The sequence below is a fragment of the Setaria viridis genome, chromosome 4 (genome assembly GCF_005286985.2).
Source record: "Setaria viridis chromosome 4, Setaria_viridis_v4.0, whole genome shotgun sequence".
Taxonomy (NCBI): domain Eukaryota; kingdom Viridiplantae; phylum Streptophyta; class Magnoliopsida; order Poales; family Poaceae; genus Setaria; species Setaria viridis.
The window spans coordinates 7,283,438-7,301,683 of NC_048266.2; the positions used below are offsets into that span (position 1 = coordinate 7,283,438).

Below are 18,246 nucleotides of genomic sequence, written 5' to 3' on the forward strand. Positions count from 1 at the left end.
ATGGCGGCGAAGACCGTGCCGCCCTACGGCAGGCGCGCGGGCCTCGTGCCCCGGCGGCAGGAGGACTTCGGCGGCGGAGGCGCCTTCCCCGAGGTGCACGTCGTGCAGTACCCCCTCTCCATGGGCCTAGCCCGCGGCGACCCCGATACGGCGGCAGGATCGTTGTCCAACGTGCTGGCACTGACCGTCGACGCGCGCGGCCGCGTCGCGTTCGACGCGGTCGTCCGGCAGGGCGAGAACGCCGCCAAGATCGTGTACTCCAGCCACGCCGACCTCGTCCCCAAGATCGTCGCCGTGCCCGATCAGGACGCCGCCTGCGAGGACGAGGACGAGGGGGCAGCCACCACCGCGCGGACGCGGGCGGCGCTGCAGGTGATCATTGACGCCCGCCTCTCCGCGGCGCAGCCGGCGAGCGTCCGGCCGCGTAACCGGGAGGACGACCCGGCGTTCGTCAGGTACAGGCCGGGGCGGCAGTCGGCGGCGTTCAGCTCCGGCGCCGAGGATCGGGTCGTGAGGATGGCGCACGCGCAGGAGGATCCGGTGCTGCCGCCCAGGCACAGGCGCAGGCGGGTGCCGCGGCCGGCCGGGTCGCCACCGGTCACCGTGATGCACTCGCCGCCGCGCCCCGTGTCGCGGAAGGACGCGGAGGACTGGAAGATCCCGCCCAGCGTCTCGGACTGGAAGAACGCCAAGGGGTACTGCATCCCGCTCGACAAGCGGCTGGCGTCGTCGGACGGCGGCCGGCGGATGCAGGGCGTCCAGATCAGCGACGGCTTCGCCGGCCTCTCGGAGGCGCTGTACGTCGCGGAGCAGAAGGCCAGGGAGGCCATCCAGATGCGCGACAGGGTGCGCAAGGAGCTGATGATGAAGGAGCGGCAGGAGCGGGAGCGGGAGCTGCGCGAGATCGCGAACAGGGCGCGCGCCGAGGCGGCATCCGCCGCTGCTCCGGCGGCGCCGGTGGACACGGAGAGGATGCAGCGCGAGGAACGGCGGCGCCAGAGGGAGTGGGAGAGGCGGCGGGAGGCGTGGAGCGGCAAGAAGAGCAGCGTCACAAGGGACGCGGACCGGGACGTCAGCGAGAGGATCGCGCTCGGCATGGCGAGCACCGGCGGCGCCGCCGGCGCAGGCGAGGTCACCTACGACGAGAGGCTATTCAACCAGGAAACGGGGATTAACTCCGGGTTCGCCGCCACGGACGACATGTACAGCGTGTACTCCGGGAGGCTCTTCGCAGCGCAGCCGGCGCTGTCGACGCTCTACAGGCTCAGCAGGCACGGCGACTCCGACATATACAGTGGCGACGCCGACAAGCAGATCGAGAAGATTACCAGGACGGAGAGGTTTAAGCCTGACAGGGGGTTCTCTGGCACTGCGGACCGACCGGCCGGCAAGAGGGAGAGGCCGGTCGAGTTCGATATGCCTGAGGAGAGCGCTGAAGCCGATGACCCTTTCGTCGAACTTGATCAGTACATGACTAAGGTGAAGGAAGGGAAGAAACATTGAGAAGATGCTAAGTGCTCGGCGATTTTGTTGCTTATATGACTTGGATATAAAAAGTTTGGCTGATTTTTCGCTAGGCTGTACTTTGGTTGTTTTCGTATGGTCTTGAATTCTTGATGGCTGATGAGATATTGTTGACAAAACAAAAATGATAAGATATTGTTGGAATCGAGTAGGGCGTCGGTATTATGAGAAATGTAAAAACTAAAAGCTATCCGATCAAAACTAAGAGCACATCAATAACGATCGGAAGCTATCAAAATAGTATTTCAACAATAACTATAAGCACGTCGAAATGTTGAACGTGACACTAGCCGTCTATGTTTTTCGACTTAACAAGCACAAATCAGTGCAAAGTTTTCGGGATGAAACTAGGATGAATTGATAGATTATGATAGGGGAATCTCGTGTTGAGACTTGGGAGGATAGTGAGCTGAGGGGGAGAGAGAATTTGGTATGCTTGGGATTATATGGTTTGGACAATAAAATTCCTTTTGATCGAAGTGGAACGATATAGGATACTTTTGCTAGGAATTCAGCCCACCTGATAATAAGTTTTTCTTTACAGAAAACTGAATAAAAAGAGACATATGCATCACTGCACGTTTGTTCCAGGGGAAAAAAAGTCAATTTTAGCTCCCTCAACTACCAGCCTATCATATATAGGAGGCCACGTCACCATTTAACTATGGGCATAATTGGATGGTTGGGCCTCCAATGAAAAAAATATAATGGGCTTTAAGCCCCCAAAAGGGGAGGGGTGTTGGACGAATAGCAATCTGTCGCCTACACGCATCGACGCGCGACACTGGGTGACAAATGGGTCCATGCATGAAGGATAGTTTGGACCGCTCAGCTTTCTTATTCCTACGTCCGCCTTCGCTTCATCTCCCGCATGCAAATTGCGCTGAGTAGGGTTCGGGGTTCTTGGGGTGTGAGTGATCTTCTCTGACAATATTACGAGCATAGAAGGAGAGCACTTGGATGGTGGCAGATCGGCAATGGCAACGGGTTGTGTGCGGGGTGGCGGACCGGCGATTGGGGCGCTACTAGCGGTGAGTGGCTAAAGACAACTGATGGACGGCGGAGGAGGTGGGGGCATGACGGCGAGCTTCCTGGCAGGCGAACTCAGCGGCTCCAAGCGTTGAAGACAGTGGAGGAGGATGGTGTGGGGGCGAGGAGATAAGAGACGGTGGAAACTCGTTAAGTTAGGGCGACGGCAGGTTCCGGCAGTGGATCCGCGGCAATGGATCCGACGGCAGGAGACAGTGGCGGAGCTCCCGGTACGGCAAGGGCCATACCTTGTTTTGCCAGGAGGATCTCATCCTCTTCTAAATGCCGGCATCCTTCTGTGTTTTTTCGACATAATTTGAGGCTTGGAGCTTGATCAGCCTAGCTGAGTCATACCTCAGCTACTGGCCAGAGACAAGGATGGCGGCACTGGATTGCGAGTTGCGACGACGAGTAGCTCGTGGCTCGTGGGTGGAGAGGAAGACGAGGAGCTGGGCCAGTTGACGTTGATGGGCGGCTTCTACAGTGATGGATTTTGTCGCCTTCTCTGCTTCCGCCATGCCTCCGCTTGGCAGGCCCATCCAACTGCACGCTATTTGCTCTGTCTGGCTCGAACCGGCCCGAACGGGCCCAGTCCCCGCCCACTTCTAGAACCCACCGCTCTCCGATCCGATGAAGCGAACCGGGGATCGCACTTGCCCGTTGCAATTGCAGCGCCGCGTGGGAGCTGCGACTTTCCTACAACAACAAACTGAAACGGGTTGACCCCACCACCACACCACTAGTCGCCAACCCCACGCACGCCCAACCCCATTCCCCACTCCCCCCGTTTCCTCGGACCCCACCCCCCTCCCCCTCCCTCAGATGCAGCAGCCGCCCGCCGAGATGCACCCCGCCGTCGACGCCTCCGCGTCCCCCGCGCCGCATCCCGACTCCGCGCAGGCCGCCACCGCCGCCGCCACCGTCCCCGCATCCGATCCCTCCCCACCCCCGCCGGCGCCGGCGCCGGCGCCCGAGGCGGCCGATCCGCCGCCCGCGCCGGCGCCCAAGACCGTCACGTGGAGCGAGAAGCTCACGTCGGACTCGCCGACGCACGTGCACGCCGCCGCCGCCGCGGAGTCCAGCCAGTACGTGTCCCGCGGGCCCGCCGCCTCCTCGTCCAAGGGTAAAACCCCTCCCCCCCGCTGCCTCGACGCGTCGGGCTCAGCTAGGCGCTGTATTGCTGGGATAATCTGTGTGTAGGAGCTTTGTGGCTTCTGATTTCGTTCTGTATTTTCTCTGTTAGGCGCGGTGGATGCGATGAAGGAGACGCTGTCGAGGTGGGGGAAGACGTGGGGGGAGACAACAAAGATGGTCGAGAGCCTCAGCCGGGACACGTGGCAGCACTGTGAGTCTCAGCACCCAACTAACCTTCTCTTCTCTTTCGGAGAATCCATCTGCGTTCGCTTGGTTGCGAGATTCATTCCTTGAGGTGCACGGATTTGTGCCACACGCTAGCTTTCTGAGGATCAAAGGAAGGCATCGCCAGAAATAAAGTTGCAAATGTAAAGTGAACGCTGTGCTAGATCCCTTTTGGGCATTGTGGTGGGGATTGTAGAGCTAGGGTAGCAGGATACTTGAACCTTTGGTCTGAGTAAAGAAGCATACTTGAACTTTGTTGTTGTAACTTTCCGTATGCTTTATGCCTTGTAGGCTAGGTATCTTCAAAAGTTTACTAGTGCTTTAAAACATTTCTTTAAGCCCTGTTACAGGAGAACTTATACTCTACTGATAACCTTGTTGATCTTTCTCAGAGATTCATTAGTCATAGCATGTTATCTGGTTTGTAGTGTGCTTAACAATATTTGGAGAGGAGCAAACTTGTTTTCCATCTCCAGTTCACCAAGTTCACATGCTTTTCTTCTAACTTAAGTGGATGGTGTTTCTACTAACTGAATGTTCGGTTTTCGCAGTAACGAAAGATTATAAATTTCAAAACATCCTGTTTCTATACAAATGCATGTGTAAAACTTCTGTTTGCTTGCACCATAAACAAAAGTCCTTAGGAATAATAGGAGCATATTGGGAAGAATCTTGTATGACACTAAGATTTGCTGTTACCTTTTATGTACAATTGATTAGGACTATAGGGTAAATACCTGATTTCACAGAACCAGTGATGTATTTCTATGCCAATTTTGCTATGGAACTAGCACTCTAGGAGACTCTGCAAAAACTTACTGTGCTTGTAGCAGAGGGTTCAATAACTTATAAACTCGGTGAAGATTTCACATTTGTCGCATAAGCTGTAGTTCTAAAAGAAAATTAGTGTTTATCAAAGAGAAGATCCTATTCAGTGGCATGTGTAGCCAATTCATGTTTACTTCGCATCAGTTAAACTCATCGTGATGAAGTGAGACATTCGGCAGATAGTTGATAGCCAACTGCCAACCCACAATATCCTGTATTAACCTATAAAGTCTAAATGAAGTTGTGGAAAAAAAAACTTAATATCCTCTGTCAGTTAACATGGTTTGCTCTTTGTCTGACGATATACCATTTTCCCTCACAGTCAAGACTGGACCTAGTCTTACTGAAGCTGCTATGGGACGCCTAGCTCAAGGAACTAAAGTTCTAGCAGAAGGAGGCTATGAAAAAATATTTAAGCAGACCTTCGAAGTTCTTCCAGATGAGCAGCTGAAAATATGCTATGCATGCTATCTCTCAACGTCAGCAGGTCCTGTCATGGGAGTCTTGTACATTTCTACAGCTAAGATTGCATTTTGCAGTGACAATCCTCTCTCTTATAAAGCTGGAAACAAAACCGAATGGAGTTATTACAAGGTAAGGGTCATTCGCTTCCTTTGTATCATCTAACTACTGCAATTGAAACCAATTATCTCTTTGTGCATCAGTTTACCATGTTTTTGACTTGTTTGATTGCTTTGAGTGCTCATTGAAGAAATATAAAAGTATAAAACAAAAGGAACTGAGGACATGGTTTAACAAGGGTGCTTACTCTTATGCCTGTCCCTGGATGGATGCTCACACACTGATTGTGACTTATGCATGTTTATTTGTCACATCCAGCTTAAACCTTTTGGCTCAGTGGCTGCTTGATCCATTTTAATGTTCAATCATCTGCAGGACATAAATGAACACATGATTGTGTACTAAAAGCAGTTTTTTTTTTCACTTTCTGAAACAGGTGGTCATTCCTCTTCACCAGCTAAGAGCAGCTAATCCTTCAGTGAGCAAAATGAATCCGGCTGAGAAGTATATTCAGGTCGTCTCCGTTGAAGGCCACGAGTTCTGGTTCATGGGTTTTCTGATGTACGACAAAGCAGCTGCCAGTCTTCAAGAAGCCCTGGCTAGTGCTCGTGAGTTGCAACCGTAAAGACATCAAATAGAAGTTTTCAGATACATCTGCACAACATCATTGGGGCATCTCCAGTTTGGAACCAGATTCCTTGGCTTCTGAGTGTCTCCTGTTTCAAATCCTCTGTGCTGGAGCTTTTGACACGATACACTCACTAGCTTGCATGTGTCGGAAATGTTTGTTATTCCTGCCTGTGTTGTAATCAAGAGATATATACGGGGAAAACACTGCCGCTGTCCATTTTGAATGCTTTAGTTACCAACATTGAAATGTGACAGTATTGGATGTTTGTTGAGAACTCGAATATCAAGGGCCTAGGAAGTTGAACGGAACCGGAGGTCAAAGGAAAACAGCTACTGATGCTTTTTCAGAATGTGTCTTCAGTTACTGCATTCTTTGCATTCACGTTGTTACTGGGGAACTCCTGTGCAGAGCAAGTGATCGTAGGCGTGGCCGCGTGGGTTGTGACTTGTGAGGGGGCACCGCCGCGCAGCGCTGGCAGGCACACGGGTAACGCGTGACTGGGCTGGAACCGCGGCCGCAGTTGGTCGGTCAGGCGGTTTACTGGGTTGGGAGCTGGACGATCGGCATGGGCTTAGCGTCTTGGCCAAGCCTGGAAGAGGGAACTGATGACAGGCAACCTGCCAGTCTGGAACGGTGAAAGAAACCAGAGAGGGTGCGATGCGAAGCATTTGATCTTGAGCGCATTCATTGAAAAATCGCTCTCGACATTAAAACTTCGGTGGTGGTGCGTGCGTTCGTGCGTGATTTCGACATAGCATGGGACCCCAGAACACGTACATTCCTAAGGTGAGAACTATAGCAGTAGCGAGATCTTTTTGATGAACATTGGCGTAACCCAAAAATAATCCAAACGCCCAACGTTGTTGACAAAGCTGGAGACAAGCAGCAGTAAACGCAGCCTGGGAGGTGGCCCAGCCCACATCAGCATGGCGGGCTGACAGGAAAAATATGTACAGAATAACTTGATCAAGGAAAAAGGATGACGTGAAGTCAAAAGAAATTACACCCGATTTCACCCTAACATGGTTGGACACATTGAACTATCCCAATAGTAAGCATCCATACTGCACCACTGAAGAGACATCATAGGCAACTCAAATGACAATCTCAGACGCTCCAAACTATGTGATGAGATCCAAATATTTTATTATGATTATCTTTCCCATAGGAACCAGTAATCTTCTAGCTGACGCCTCCTTCAAAATTGTGATCTCTCATGGGTGCAAAGAATCTTTAAGGAATCGTGACCCACTGTTCTATTGTGTGAAGTCACATCTTCAGAGAAATTTATGATGCTGCCCCACTGCCCCGACAAAAGTGCAGCTTCCAAGCCTTAGCTCACAGCCTTGCTCAGTATCATGTGAATCAGTATGAGGATGCCGACTCCGATCATGACTTTTTGTCCTGTCATATTTTCTGCGACTAGCTCCCACCTGTAAGTATTAACCAGTAGAGAGCTGCTGATAAAGCCTGTTTAAAATTTCATCTTTATCACTACCAGAAGATACATGCTATAATGCAAAACAATGAAGATCACATTTATCATTTTTCAAAAGCTGACCAGTTAGTTAGCACCAGCATGATTCTATATCTATTGTAATGACGTTTAATATAAGTATGTGCTTTACACTTGATAAATAAATGAACAGGAAAAAAATATCAACACAAAAATATCATGAGGGTGCCACCATGTGGTACTTCTAGAGGTCAAATTGAAGAATAATATGAACTTCAAAGAGACTGAATATAACTACAAAGATGGGCAACGTTAAGATAGTGAGACTACCACCTTTGTTCAGAGATTATATACTAGCAATGTAAATAAGTTTACAGGAATAAAACAGAATAGAAAAAAGGTAAAACAATTGATACTGGCAAAACCTACTGTGAGCTTCACTGAATCGCTTAACTGGAAATAACACATTTTCCCTTCACCATTGAATGCTGGGAAGGGTGCGGATGGATTGATTGTGTGCATGCATGTAAGCATGAGAACTGCTGAACTTACCAGTTTCCCACCATAGAAGTGTTTTGTTCTTTTGTAGCTTCCTCCACTGCAAATTCTTCCAGCAGCGCACGTTGACGTTCAGTAACCACACTGCAGATAGTACATCATAAACCAAACTGAAGAGCAAGTACCAATGAGTTATGATTTACCATAAACCAAACAAAATGGCAACATCTTCTTTAAGGTCCTTTAATCAAATATATTGACTTTTGTTAAGCAAATCAAAGAAAGCAAATGACTAATATTAGGGCCATTCAATGATCAAATGTTTACTTAGAATAAACAGAACAGGACACCAAAGTACTGATGCAGAAATTGCCAAGAAAATAAAAAATATTCATAGTAACAAGTGATACAAATGACAGGCTCCCAATTGGGCAATTGCATATAGAGAGGAATGCAAGAGGAAATATACAATGAGCACCCTACTGATACGAATGCCAAGCTTTACTCTATTACTAGGCCCACTAGGGCAATGTGTAAGCAGAGGAATGCAAGAGAAAATATGAAACGAACACGCTGTTTTCTAACAGAGTGCTGAGTCTGATGCAGCACTGTGCCAACTAGTAGTACTCAAAGGCTCAAGATATTGAAGAAAGGTGGTCAATCCAAATATACCTCAATGAAATTATTAGACGCATACAAATGATGATTTATTAGGATAGCTCGTACTCTTCTTTTTACATGTATATATAGACCCATAAATATAGAAGGAAGTGATCACAAATCCCAAACCCTAAAACCAATAACAATCTAATCATGCTAAGAGGTGATCAAGGACCAATCAAATAGCAAGCCCAACTGCCAGTTTAACCATCCGTCTTCAGATCAGTTTCACATCACTGTCCAAACAGCAGCATATCCACTGCAACTGTAACATCTTTTACTCTGTCCACTTCATCGATATGACACTGGTAATCATTACTTTCGTTGTGAAGAGTATAACAAGGTTGTTTCAACAAAGTGTGAGCTAACAGCTAACCAATGAGCAACCCAATATACTTTTACTTCAAGGGCAAACACATGACTGAAGTAATTGGAACACCATAACAGTTTGTTTTATATGGAGGAAAGCTATTGTATGTCGGCAAAAAAATGAGTCAAGGTAAGGACAAGCAACTTACGAGGGGAAATGAATTAAGAATCGTACATATTGGTCCCCAGAGTATCCTGCCAGATTTCGCAATCCTGATAGAAATTATGATCATCAGCATCTCATTAGAAGTCAGGTGAGACGTTTCTCAAGTTTCACAAGTTACCTTTTCCCCTTAAAACTACAACTTGACCTGGTTGAACTCCTTTGGGTATCTGGATAAATTCCACCATATGTCAATTAGGTAAAGAAATTATGGAGGGGGCAATAGATATTATCTTAACACATGATAGCATATCCATTCAACAAGTACATGCAATTATTTCACAGAAATAAGATTAAGTAAACAAGTGCAAGCATACATGTTTCAATAAAAATAAGATGAAGTATACCAGGCATTTTAAATTTGAAATAGTATACCATGCGAATAGTATAATTTTTATAGCAAATAGTATGATTTAAGACAAAGGCTCGCCACCTAACTCTTAACACAACAGATAATATAATACATAAGTGTCTCCTCTCTCATAATTTTTGTTAGTGGCCATGCATGTCCTTTTTCGGCATCAATTATTACCTTCACTTCTGTTTTCCCATTTAAAGTAGGTACTTCAACTTTTCCACCAAGCATTGCCTGCACAATTATAAAAGGAAAATCAGCAACAAACCCATCACAAGAAACAATTAAAACCACAAATTATAAATAATGATACATGAACTATATAAAGGGAAATTACATAATCTATTGTTTGGAAAATGTTCCTGAGGCTGAGAGTGAGAAATTAGCATTAAAATGTTGAAATGGAAAGGAACAAAATACAAGGTGAAAAGAAACTATTTACCTGTGTGAAGCTTATCTTTCTATCGACATGTATGTCAGCACCATCTCGCGTAAACACCGGATCATTTGCTACCTATAATATACACAGTTGATGGAATAATCAGAAACTAAATTGTTGATACAAGAGAATGGTAATATTGTATAATATTTAATTTCATAACGGCCAAAGCTGATAAGCTCTTGGCAATACGTAATAGCACGACAGAACACTTATGAACTCATCAGTACTTCAGTAGTCAGTAGATAAATAAAGAAAACCACTTCCTGATCCTAATAAGTGTGTTGGTTACAGTCGCAAACTTACATGATGCGAGAATCAAAGACGACACATTACAGAGACATCGAGCATCGTGGCAAATTGGCAAAGTGCATGCATAACAATGAGGAATCGTATACTACAAGGCATCCTTTAAATTTTGGTCACAAATCCTTCACCAATAATATTTATGGAGCAAAGTGGTACTTATCAAATTATTTTTGAGGTATTTCCAAGACATTAAGGCCCTGTTTGGAGACCCCAACTAAACTTTAGTTGGCTAAAAATTAACTCTAGGAGCTCCAAACGGGTGGACTAAAAGGTGAACTAATTTTTAGTTGCACCCCAACTAAAGTTTAGTTCATTAGTCCACCAAAACCATTTAATTCGAGCTAAAAGTAGCTAACATGTAGCAAAAGTCACTTTTGCCCCCCCCCCCCCCCCAGTAACCCATCCCTCCCCCTTTCTCTCTCCTCTCCCACAAGGGTAAAATGGATTTTTATGCATCTCCTAGTTATCTTTTAGTTCTAGGATCCAAACAGGGTAGCTAAACTTTAGTCATCTAAAAGTGTTGGCTCACTTGTAGCCAACTAAACTTCAGTCCCAACTAAAAATTAGTTTTAGACGATCCAAACAAGGTCTAAAAGTAGTTAATGTGCTGGACCATCCAAGTCTAGTAGTTAATGAGGGGAGAGACATCCCGAAGGTATTGCACTTAAAGTTGATAAAAGGCCCCGAAAGACGGCTACCTATGTATCACCAATACGCGATACGAGTACGGGCGATACGTGACTTTGAAAAACAACACAGTGGTGGTATAGAGAGAGTATTGGAGTATTGATGTACTGGATACGGGTACGGCTGGACTAGTGAAGTATCGGTGATTCATTTACAGCTACTACCTGCACGCTATTGCTTCATCGACCGCACCACGATTGGTGTAAACACAAGGTGCATTAAAGAAGCTTTGGAGAAAATGGTTCTGATGTCAACGACAGGCAAAGCTAGGACGGAAGCTTGGAAATGGATCCTTTGGGTTCAGGCATAATTTACAAGCAGGACTTTCCCTTTTTCATTTCCCTTCAGAACTGGAACTATTGCTGGAGCATTCAATTCGCCTTTTACTGGCATGTCTCCTTTTATTCAAAGCAAAAGGTGCACTTTTTGTGCATTGAAAGCCTGTTTGAACTAAGCATGCATGACACCGTGCACATCTAACAACTGTTGGAACTGAAGGCATCACTTTCCAGTAGAATATGAACCAGTCATAATCTTTGTGAACCCACACTTTCCAGTAAAATCATGATAGACCAGTTCAGAATGGTCATAGACAAATGTAAAGTGTCCTACACCTACGGCACATGAACAAATTGTGTAAGTTGAGTTCACATGCACAATCAATTGAATTTGCCAATATGCATTGTTGTGACACACTGTAGTGAACTATGTCAAGGGTATAATAGTCAAGGTCAATATTGTAATCTCGTAGTCTAGGGTTCCCCTCATGTGTCTCTCATAGTCTCATGTACTCTATATATAGTCCCCATTGGGCCTCAATACGATTTATACATTCAGCATCTATCATAACAAACTAAAGACAGGAAAAGTATCATCAGTAACAGTTTTGTTTATCAATGGTTCCTGATTGGCACCACAACTATTAACACCAACAAGTCAATTTGACAGATATATCTCTGGTGATAGGTAACTAAATCCTGGATATCTGTGAATATTGGAATTCAATGAACTTATAGGTTGATATATATGTACAAGAAGAACCATGCAAGAATATGCATTCTCACTTGAATTGTGATGTATAGACTTCCATGTTCGGTGCCAAGTCCACCACTATCTCCAGCCTCCCGTACATGAATTGTATCACCAGAATCAATTCCTACATTGCAGAAAACAAGAAATATCTTCAATGAGTTAAAATATTGCAATGCAAACTGTTCTGTTAAACATTCAATTAATAGTAAAACATCGCACTGTAATTAATAACTTATTCAGGCAACATGATGGAGACGCAAAGAGGAAGCCAGAAACAAGCTCAGCAAATTATGAAGGAACCCCTCCATATAGTAGAATAAAAAGGAGCAGCAGTGGCTACAAAAGGGCTAGATATCTAAAAGTTCCACAAGAGTGGATGCGCAGTACGTAATAGAACCTAGATTTTGGCAGCTACGTGTTAGCTCAACAATATATGCCTAATTGCCTACAAATAATACAGTCAAGGAGAATTTCCAGTATGATTCTCCCTGCAACTGCATTAGAATTTAGGATAACTCCAAGGAATGTAGAAAGAAGCAAACTGACAAAAGGCACCTGCTGGGAGATTCACTTCTACATGTTTCATACCATCTACCACCCCTGAACCTTTGCATGTCAAGCAGTAATCCTGCAAAAAATTATCATACATGAACTAGGGGAAAACTCATGAGTCCTTTATCTTACTTGCATGGTCGTTACCTTAATTACTTTCCCAACACCTCTGCAAACACCACAGGTGGATGTGAATGGATAGTTAGTGACCTGCATAAACCAACAGTATAATTACAAGCCATATGCAATGTACCATACATATCTGCACGGAAACTTTGAAACTAATAGCAAACACTTACTCTTCCTAAACCATTACATGAGAGACAAACATATCTCTTTGCATTTGCCAAATGACCTCTCCCACCTAACAGTAAAAGAAAATCAAGGTTAATCAAAACAGAAAAGAGGACAATGGGCTAAATCAGGATGATCATTATATGCACAAGCAAGGTGGAAGCTTTGTGAAGAAAATTTATAACCTTCTTAGAATTAAACAATTAATTGATTCTAATGTTACATACTTCCGCACATCATCACATTGTGTTTTAGGGCTAAACAACACACTAATTTAGAGGTTTATGAGTTTTTATGCATTAAGTTTCCTGGCCAAGGGGGTGCTGCAACACCCCCAGAACCCTCTTTATCTCTGCCACTGCCTACATCACAAAGTATGAGAGTTTGCTAACCACACAAAGTTATGACTGGTTACTGCGGGTACATTATTACACAATTTCATGAAGTGTTTGACAGAAACACAGGAATATGGCAATCTTCCTATTGAGTTTAAGCGATCATTATTTTCTCTAGAATGCTTCGCTGAAACTACTAGCATCTACAACTTGATTCTGGAAGGTTATGACTTACAAAGGACATGACTAGTATTTAAAATGGAATAGTAGTTATGATTTAAAGTGTGGTGTTGTACGGGTTTCTAAACCCCTTTTTCTTCTTAATATAATGATACGCAACTCTCCTGCGTGTTCGAGAAAAAAAAAATACTTATCACATATCATGCAACAAAAAGTAAATAAACGGACACCAGGACAATCTAATGGAATGTTATCTCTCCACAGAAACAACTAATTCAACTAATAATGTCTCTGAAATAGTTGGCTACTCAGCAGATAAATGAAATGCTCAAATAGATAAAATACTCAGGAAAAATGTCTCTCCATTAGTGTCCCAGAGGTCTTGTGTTCAAACCAGAGTCCTTGCAAAATAAGCAAGGGTAAGACTGCCTAGTAATTCCCTTATTCAGACCCTCTTGTGCGGTAGCTTTTAGCACTAAGACACTGTACACCCTTTTCAGGAAAAAAAATGTCAAAACAAAATGTAAGAGACAGTTCACTTCAGAAAATGATTTATGCATAAGTGCCGACTAACAGCATGAGCACAATGATTTAACTTGATTCAACAAATCCACAATTATACAAAAGCCAAGTGCTGTAAATAAATGTACCTAGCAAACGATTCCAGCATAAAAGTGTACTCACCACATGAATCACAAACATTTTTTGCACTAAAAGACACCTTCTTTATGCACCCGTTGGCAGCTTCATTGAAAGATAGATTCAACTCTACCTACTTAAGTCAAGAGATAGAATAAGTTCGACAAGATAATGACTACAGAAAATGACAACTTAAAATGAAAGAGAATCAGGCTTAAGAACGAACCTTAATATCATTTGCACGCATATCTGTGTCTTGTCCAAAAACCTGAAATCCAAGAGAATAAGTTGTACTCCATAGTCTGTAGTGAAATGACAAGTGGAAGGAAATGTATTTGAAGTGACAGAAAATACCTCAGAAAATATTTTATAGAATTTACTAGAGAAATGGCCATCATTCTGTCTGTGGAATTCTGTGAAAGGGTCATGGTTGGATCCTGAGAATGTGTCATGATAGGATCCATCAAAATCCCCCCTTGACCCTCTAGAAAATAGCTGCCATATTACAACATAACATAAACTTCTCCAGATTATAAAGTAAATAACTCCGTTTAAAGGGCTTGAAAGAAACCAAGCCATTTCCTAAAAAAAGTTGCAAAAAGGGAAAACAAACCGTGAAAATTTACCATGTCATATTGCTCTCTCTTTGAAGGATCCCGTAATGTCTGGAATCCAAGTTAGCATAAAAAGACATTGTTAATTTTGGTATAGCAACGAAAACATAAACAAGAAAAACACAAATTATGGTAACTTACTCGCCTCGTATGCATCTCTTATTTCCTGAAACATCCTTTTTGTAGCAGTATTGCCTTTATTTGTGTCCGGATGGTACTTTTTTGCAAGCTACATACATTTTTTTTTCTAATTTAGAGGCAGAAATGTGAATGATTCAATTAACAAACAAAACTCTCGAAATCACACCATTTGCATTTTTTTCAGAGAACAACAGATGAGATTGGCACTTAGTCCATGGATATTAGATTTATGACATGCTCATCTTAAACAAATAGCCCAATTATAGGTGAGCCACAGAATATCTCAGGATTAGCTGAACTGTGATGATACTCACAGAATGAAAAGCCTTCTTGATGTCATCCTGCGATGCATCCTTAGGAACACCAAGAATTTTGTAATAATCTTTATCTATCGAACAACGGTGACCTGGCAGAAGCACCCAGAAATGTTTAATTGCACTTTGTGATTGCAAAACTAATTAGGATACGAAGATTAGTTTAAACCCAGCATATTAACCTGTAGCATGAAAACTCCTGCTCAATACAGATGATGTCAGCATGAATCGGCCATAGTACTTATCACCAATATAGATACCAGTAAAGCTGCAAGCTGCAGTACTCAAGATGAAAAATAAAAACAAGGAACAGAAAAAAAATTTTAGGGCAAGGAACAGAGAAATACTGAAAAGTAGAAAAATGGTAGTCTAAGATTATAGAGCCACACTTTGGAACTGATTGTAGCCAGTAAATGTACAGCTATCAACTGCAGATATAAAAAGTTATCTCATATCTGTTGCATATATGATATTCTCCAATTATATGCACAGAAACACACTCAGTATATAATAAGCAGTTGTTCCTACTCACAAACTTTTTCCAGGAATGTGCTAGTATGAATTGGTTACGCTATGCTTGCATCAAAAAATTTGTGTATGCTAAAATAATCCTTCGTATTCTATTCAGAATGAGAATGGAACTTTGTTATTGTTTCTACAAGTGTACTTTGAAATAATAAAACTAAAATTATTCATATGATTAAAAAAACACCACAACATGATAGGAAAGCATTGTGCGGGTGAAATTAGTGAGTCAATACCCTATAAAATGGACTGTTTCTAAAGCATTAGTCCGCTGTATTCACCCTAAAATCCGCCAAATCATCTACACTTTTAACAGTGCACTTGCATCAGAAACAGCAAAACGTCTCTCAAACCGCAAACCAACAAGTGATCAAACAAAACAAGTCAAATGGAAGGAAAATTACGCGCATCCGGCCGAATCCATGTGCTCCTCGGCGCAGCCACCTGCAAGCAAAGCCCAAACGGAGTAAACAACTAGCACTCCGGCACTCCGCAAAACCCCAGACCAGAATAGGCAAGGCAGCAAAATGCAAGAGGGCTCGGCCTCACCTCGCCTGAACAGAACGCGAGAGATCTGGAGGCGTGCCGGAGCCACCCGAACCGGCCCATGGGGGGCGGCGGCGGTGGCGGCGCGGAATGGAGAGAGGTCGATTCGGGCGGCGGGGACTGGCTCTACTGGAGCGCACGGGTGAGGAGAAGTGCGGGTGCCCCGGCTGGAGAGTGGACAGGCCTAGGGAGGATCAGAGCGGCGTGGAGGAGGTGGGTTCCAGGAAGCGTCCCGGTTCGAGAAGCCGGCAAGCCGCCCCCGGCGATGCAGCAGGAGCAGGAGGAAAGAGGATCGTGGATTGGAGGAGAAGAAAGGAAGGGAAATGCGGGGGTTTAGCGGCTGGTGGGCTGCCACAAAGGCTTAATCCAATGTGACAGGCCTTCTACTCTGTCAACACGTTGTGGGTTTAATGGGCCACCACTGGCAAAATTGCACAAACACCTCCCACAAATTATGGCCGTCGTCTGAGTTTAGTCCCCTCGTAAGCCCATTTGTTGCGCAAGCCCACTCCCAGAGCCGACCCTTGTTGCAAATCGCCCCCCACAGCCCATGTGAATGCAATTACACGAAGTGTTCCTCCGTTGATGAGCTTCGGCTAGCTGCATGTCCACGGTAGCAGAGAAGCAATAGCAGCCAACTGTAAACTCTTGGTCGCTGACTGGGGGTGTTCGGATCCGTATAATAATTTTTAAGCTCACATCACGTGAGATGTTTGATACCAATTAAAAAGATTAAATATGAACTAATTATAAAACTAATTGCATAAATGAGAGCTAATTCATCATGGACTAATTAGGCTTAATAGATTCGTCTCGCAAATTAGCTCTCATTTATGCAATTAGTTTTATCATTAAACTATATTTAATACTCCAGTGTGCAAACATCCGATGTGACGGGACTAAAGTTTAGTCCGGGTATCCAAACACCCCCGGCTTCTGCTCTTGTCAGATCACTAAATCAGCCTTGACCGGAGAACATTGCGTGTTGAGAATTTGTTTAGGGCCTGTTTGGCAGAGCTCCACGCAGCTCCACATCCAAAAAAACAGCTCCGCTCCTATTTTTTCCAGCCAAACGGTGCAGCTCCGTGAACTCCAGATCCGCAAAAAAATTGGATCCAGCTCCCAGATCCACCAATTCCACGGAGCACCCAAGGGGGTGCTCTCAAAACGCTGGTTTTGTAACCCCTCATGGAGTTGGTGGAAATTACCCACCAATGCCATCGATTACACACATCCCGTACCGGTTCGACCTCTGTTTAATTCCTCCGCGCGCCGCCCCTCTGTTTTTTCATCGTAGTATTTTCCTTCTCCTCCCCCGCCGCATCCAGCGCCGGCCGCCGCCTCGTCTCCGTCGGTGGCCGGACCGCCGCCGGGAATGAGGAGATCAGCTCCTCCTCCACCTCCTCCGCCCCCTTCATCTTCCAATCCGGCCCCTAGGGTTGGACTTTCCCGTCCCGGCCCCATCACTGGCGCGCCCGGCGGCGTCACTGGCGCGCCCGGCGGCGTCACTGGCGCGCCCGGCGGCGCGGGCCTGGGCGGCGCGCCCGGCGGCGGGACCCTGGGCGGCGCGCCCGGCGGCGTGGGCCTGGGCGCCGCGCCCGGCGGCGGGAGCCTGGCCGCCGCGGGCCTGGGCGGCGCGCCCGGCGGCGGGACCCGGGGCGCCGCGCCCGGCGGCGGGAGCCTGGCCGCCGCGGGCCTGGGCGGCGCGCCCGGCGGCGGGAGCCTGGCCGTCGCGGGCCTGGGCGGCGCGCCCGGCGACGGGACCCTGGGCGCCGCGCCCGGCGGCGGGAGCCTAGCCGCCGCGCCCGGCCTGGGCGGCGCCCCCGGCGGCGGGAGCCTGGGCGGCGCTTGCCTGGCCACCGCGGGCCTGGGCGGCGCCTGCCTGGCCGCGGCTGGCCTGGGCGGCGCGCACGGCCTGGGTGGCGCAAGCCTGGCCGCGGCTGGCCTGGGCGGCGCGGCCGGCCTGGACGGCGCAAGCCGGGCCGCGGGTGGCCTGGGCGACGCGGATGGCTTGGTAAGATCCATCAATCCCGTTGATTTCACAAATTCCACATGATTGCAGCAGATGATTTCTTTCCTTTTGCCTTGGTTGTAGTAGCAGTTTGCTTTGCCGTGGGAATGAAAATAACATTGCTAGATGTGCGTATTTGGTTTAAACTTTTGTTGTGCTCAATTAAAATTTGCTTTTTTTGTGATTGTAATAGTTGCTACATATTGTGGCAAATGTGGTTCATGTTAGCCGGTG

At 46.0% G+C, this 18,246-nt stretch overlaps 3 protein-coding genes across 10 annotated transcripts; 2 read left to right on the top strand and 1 right to left on the bottom strand.

Annotated features, from left to right (window-relative positions):
• Positions 1 to 1,583, top strand: LOC117851376 (SNW/SKI-interacting protein A). The gene has a single exon (XM_034733182.2). The coding sequence runs from the start codon at positions 1 to 3 to the stop codon at positions 1,501 to 1,503; it is 1,503 nt and encodes a 500-aa protein (XP_034589073.1). The 3' UTR covers positions 1,504 to 1,583.
• A 1,777-nt stretch (positions 1,584 to 3,360) lies between these two features.
• On the top strand, positions 3,361 to 6,201 carry LOC117852391 (GEM-like protein 1). The gene is made up of 4 exons (XM_034734471.2): positions 3,361 to 3,676; positions 3,797 to 3,898; positions 5,063 to 5,334; positions 5,699 to 6,201. Exons 1-4 carry the CDS (start codon positions 3,376 to 3,378, stop codon positions 5,885 to 5,887), a joined length of 864 nt encoding a protein of 287 aa, XP_034590362.1. The 5' UTR covers positions 3,361 to 3,375; the 3' UTR covers positions 5,888 to 6,201.
• Positions 6,202 to 6,766: 565 nt separating this feature from the next.
• Positions 6,767 to 16,339, bottom strand: LOC117852390 (chaperone protein dnaJ 1, mitochondrial). Of its 8 annotated transcripts, none has more exons than XR_004639826.2 (19): positions 16,005 to 16,337; positions 15,860 to 15,899; positions 15,113 to 15,205; positions 14,931 to 15,022; positions 14,621 to 14,704; positions 14,488 to 14,526; positions 14,216 to 14,356; positions 14,088 to 14,129; positions 13,907 to 13,994; positions 12,713 to 12,777; positions 12,561 to 12,623; positions 12,417 to 12,489; positions 11,894 to 11,985; positions 9,837 to 9,908; positions 9,572 to 9,628; positions 9,161 to 9,209; positions 9,052 to 9,089; positions 7,902 to 7,991; positions 6,767 to 7,326 (listed from the first exon to the last, which is right to left on the bottom strand). XR_004639826.2 is itself a non-coding variant. In XM_034734466.2 (19 exons), exons 1-19 carry the CDS (start codon positions 16,062 to 16,064, stop codon positions 7,227 to 7,229), a joined length of 1,467 nt encoding a protein of 488 aa, XP_034590357.1. In that variant the 5' UTR covers positions 16,065 to 16,339; the 3' UTR covers positions 6,767 to 7,226. The 8 variants fall into 8 exon arrangements, 6 of the variants coding, with proteins under 6 accessions (XP_034590357.1, XP_034590359.1, XP_034590358.1 ...); XM_034734466.2 differs by having other exon boundaries at positions 6,767 to 7,363; positions 7,902 to 8,017; positions 9,026 to 9,089; positions 16,005 to 16,339; XM_034734468.2 differs by having other exon boundaries at positions 7,902 to 8,017; positions 9,026 to 9,089; positions 16,005 to 16,338.
• Between the last annotated feature and the right edge of the window lie 1,907 nt (positions 16,340 to 18,246).

Excerpts from the sequence above, each read along its gene's own strand:
- LOC117852390 (XM_034734466.2), bottom strand. The coding sequence starts at position 16,064 with ATGGGCCGGTTCGGGTGGCTCCGGCACGCCTCCAGATCTCTCGCGTTC. Across the intron at positions 14,527-14,620 it reads AAATAAGAGATGCATACGAG|ACATTACGGGATCCTTCAAA; the intron begins GCGAGTAAGTTA and ends CTTGGATTCCAG. Across the intron at positions 12,778-13,906 it reads AAATGTTTGTGATTCATGTG|GTGGGAGAGGTCATTTGGCA; the intron begins GTGAGTACACTT and ends TTTTACTGTTAG.
- LOC117852391 (XM_034734471.2), top strand. The coding sequence starts at position 3,376 with ATGCAGCAGCCGCCCGCCGAGATGCACCCCGCCGTCGACGCCTCCGCG. Across the intron at positions 3,677-3,796 it reads CGCCGCCTCCTCGTCCAAGG|GCGCGGTGGATGCGATGAAG; the intron begins GTAAAACCCCTC and ends TTTCTCTGTTAG. Across the intron at positions 3,899-5,062 it reads CCGGGACACGTGGCAGCACT|TCAAGACTGGACCTAGTCTT; the intron begins GTGAGTCTCAGC and ends TTTCCCTCACAG.
- LOC117851376 (XM_034733182.2), top strand. The coding sequence starts at position 1 with ATGGCGGCGAAGACCGTGCCGCCCTACGGCAGGCGCGCGGGCCTCGTG.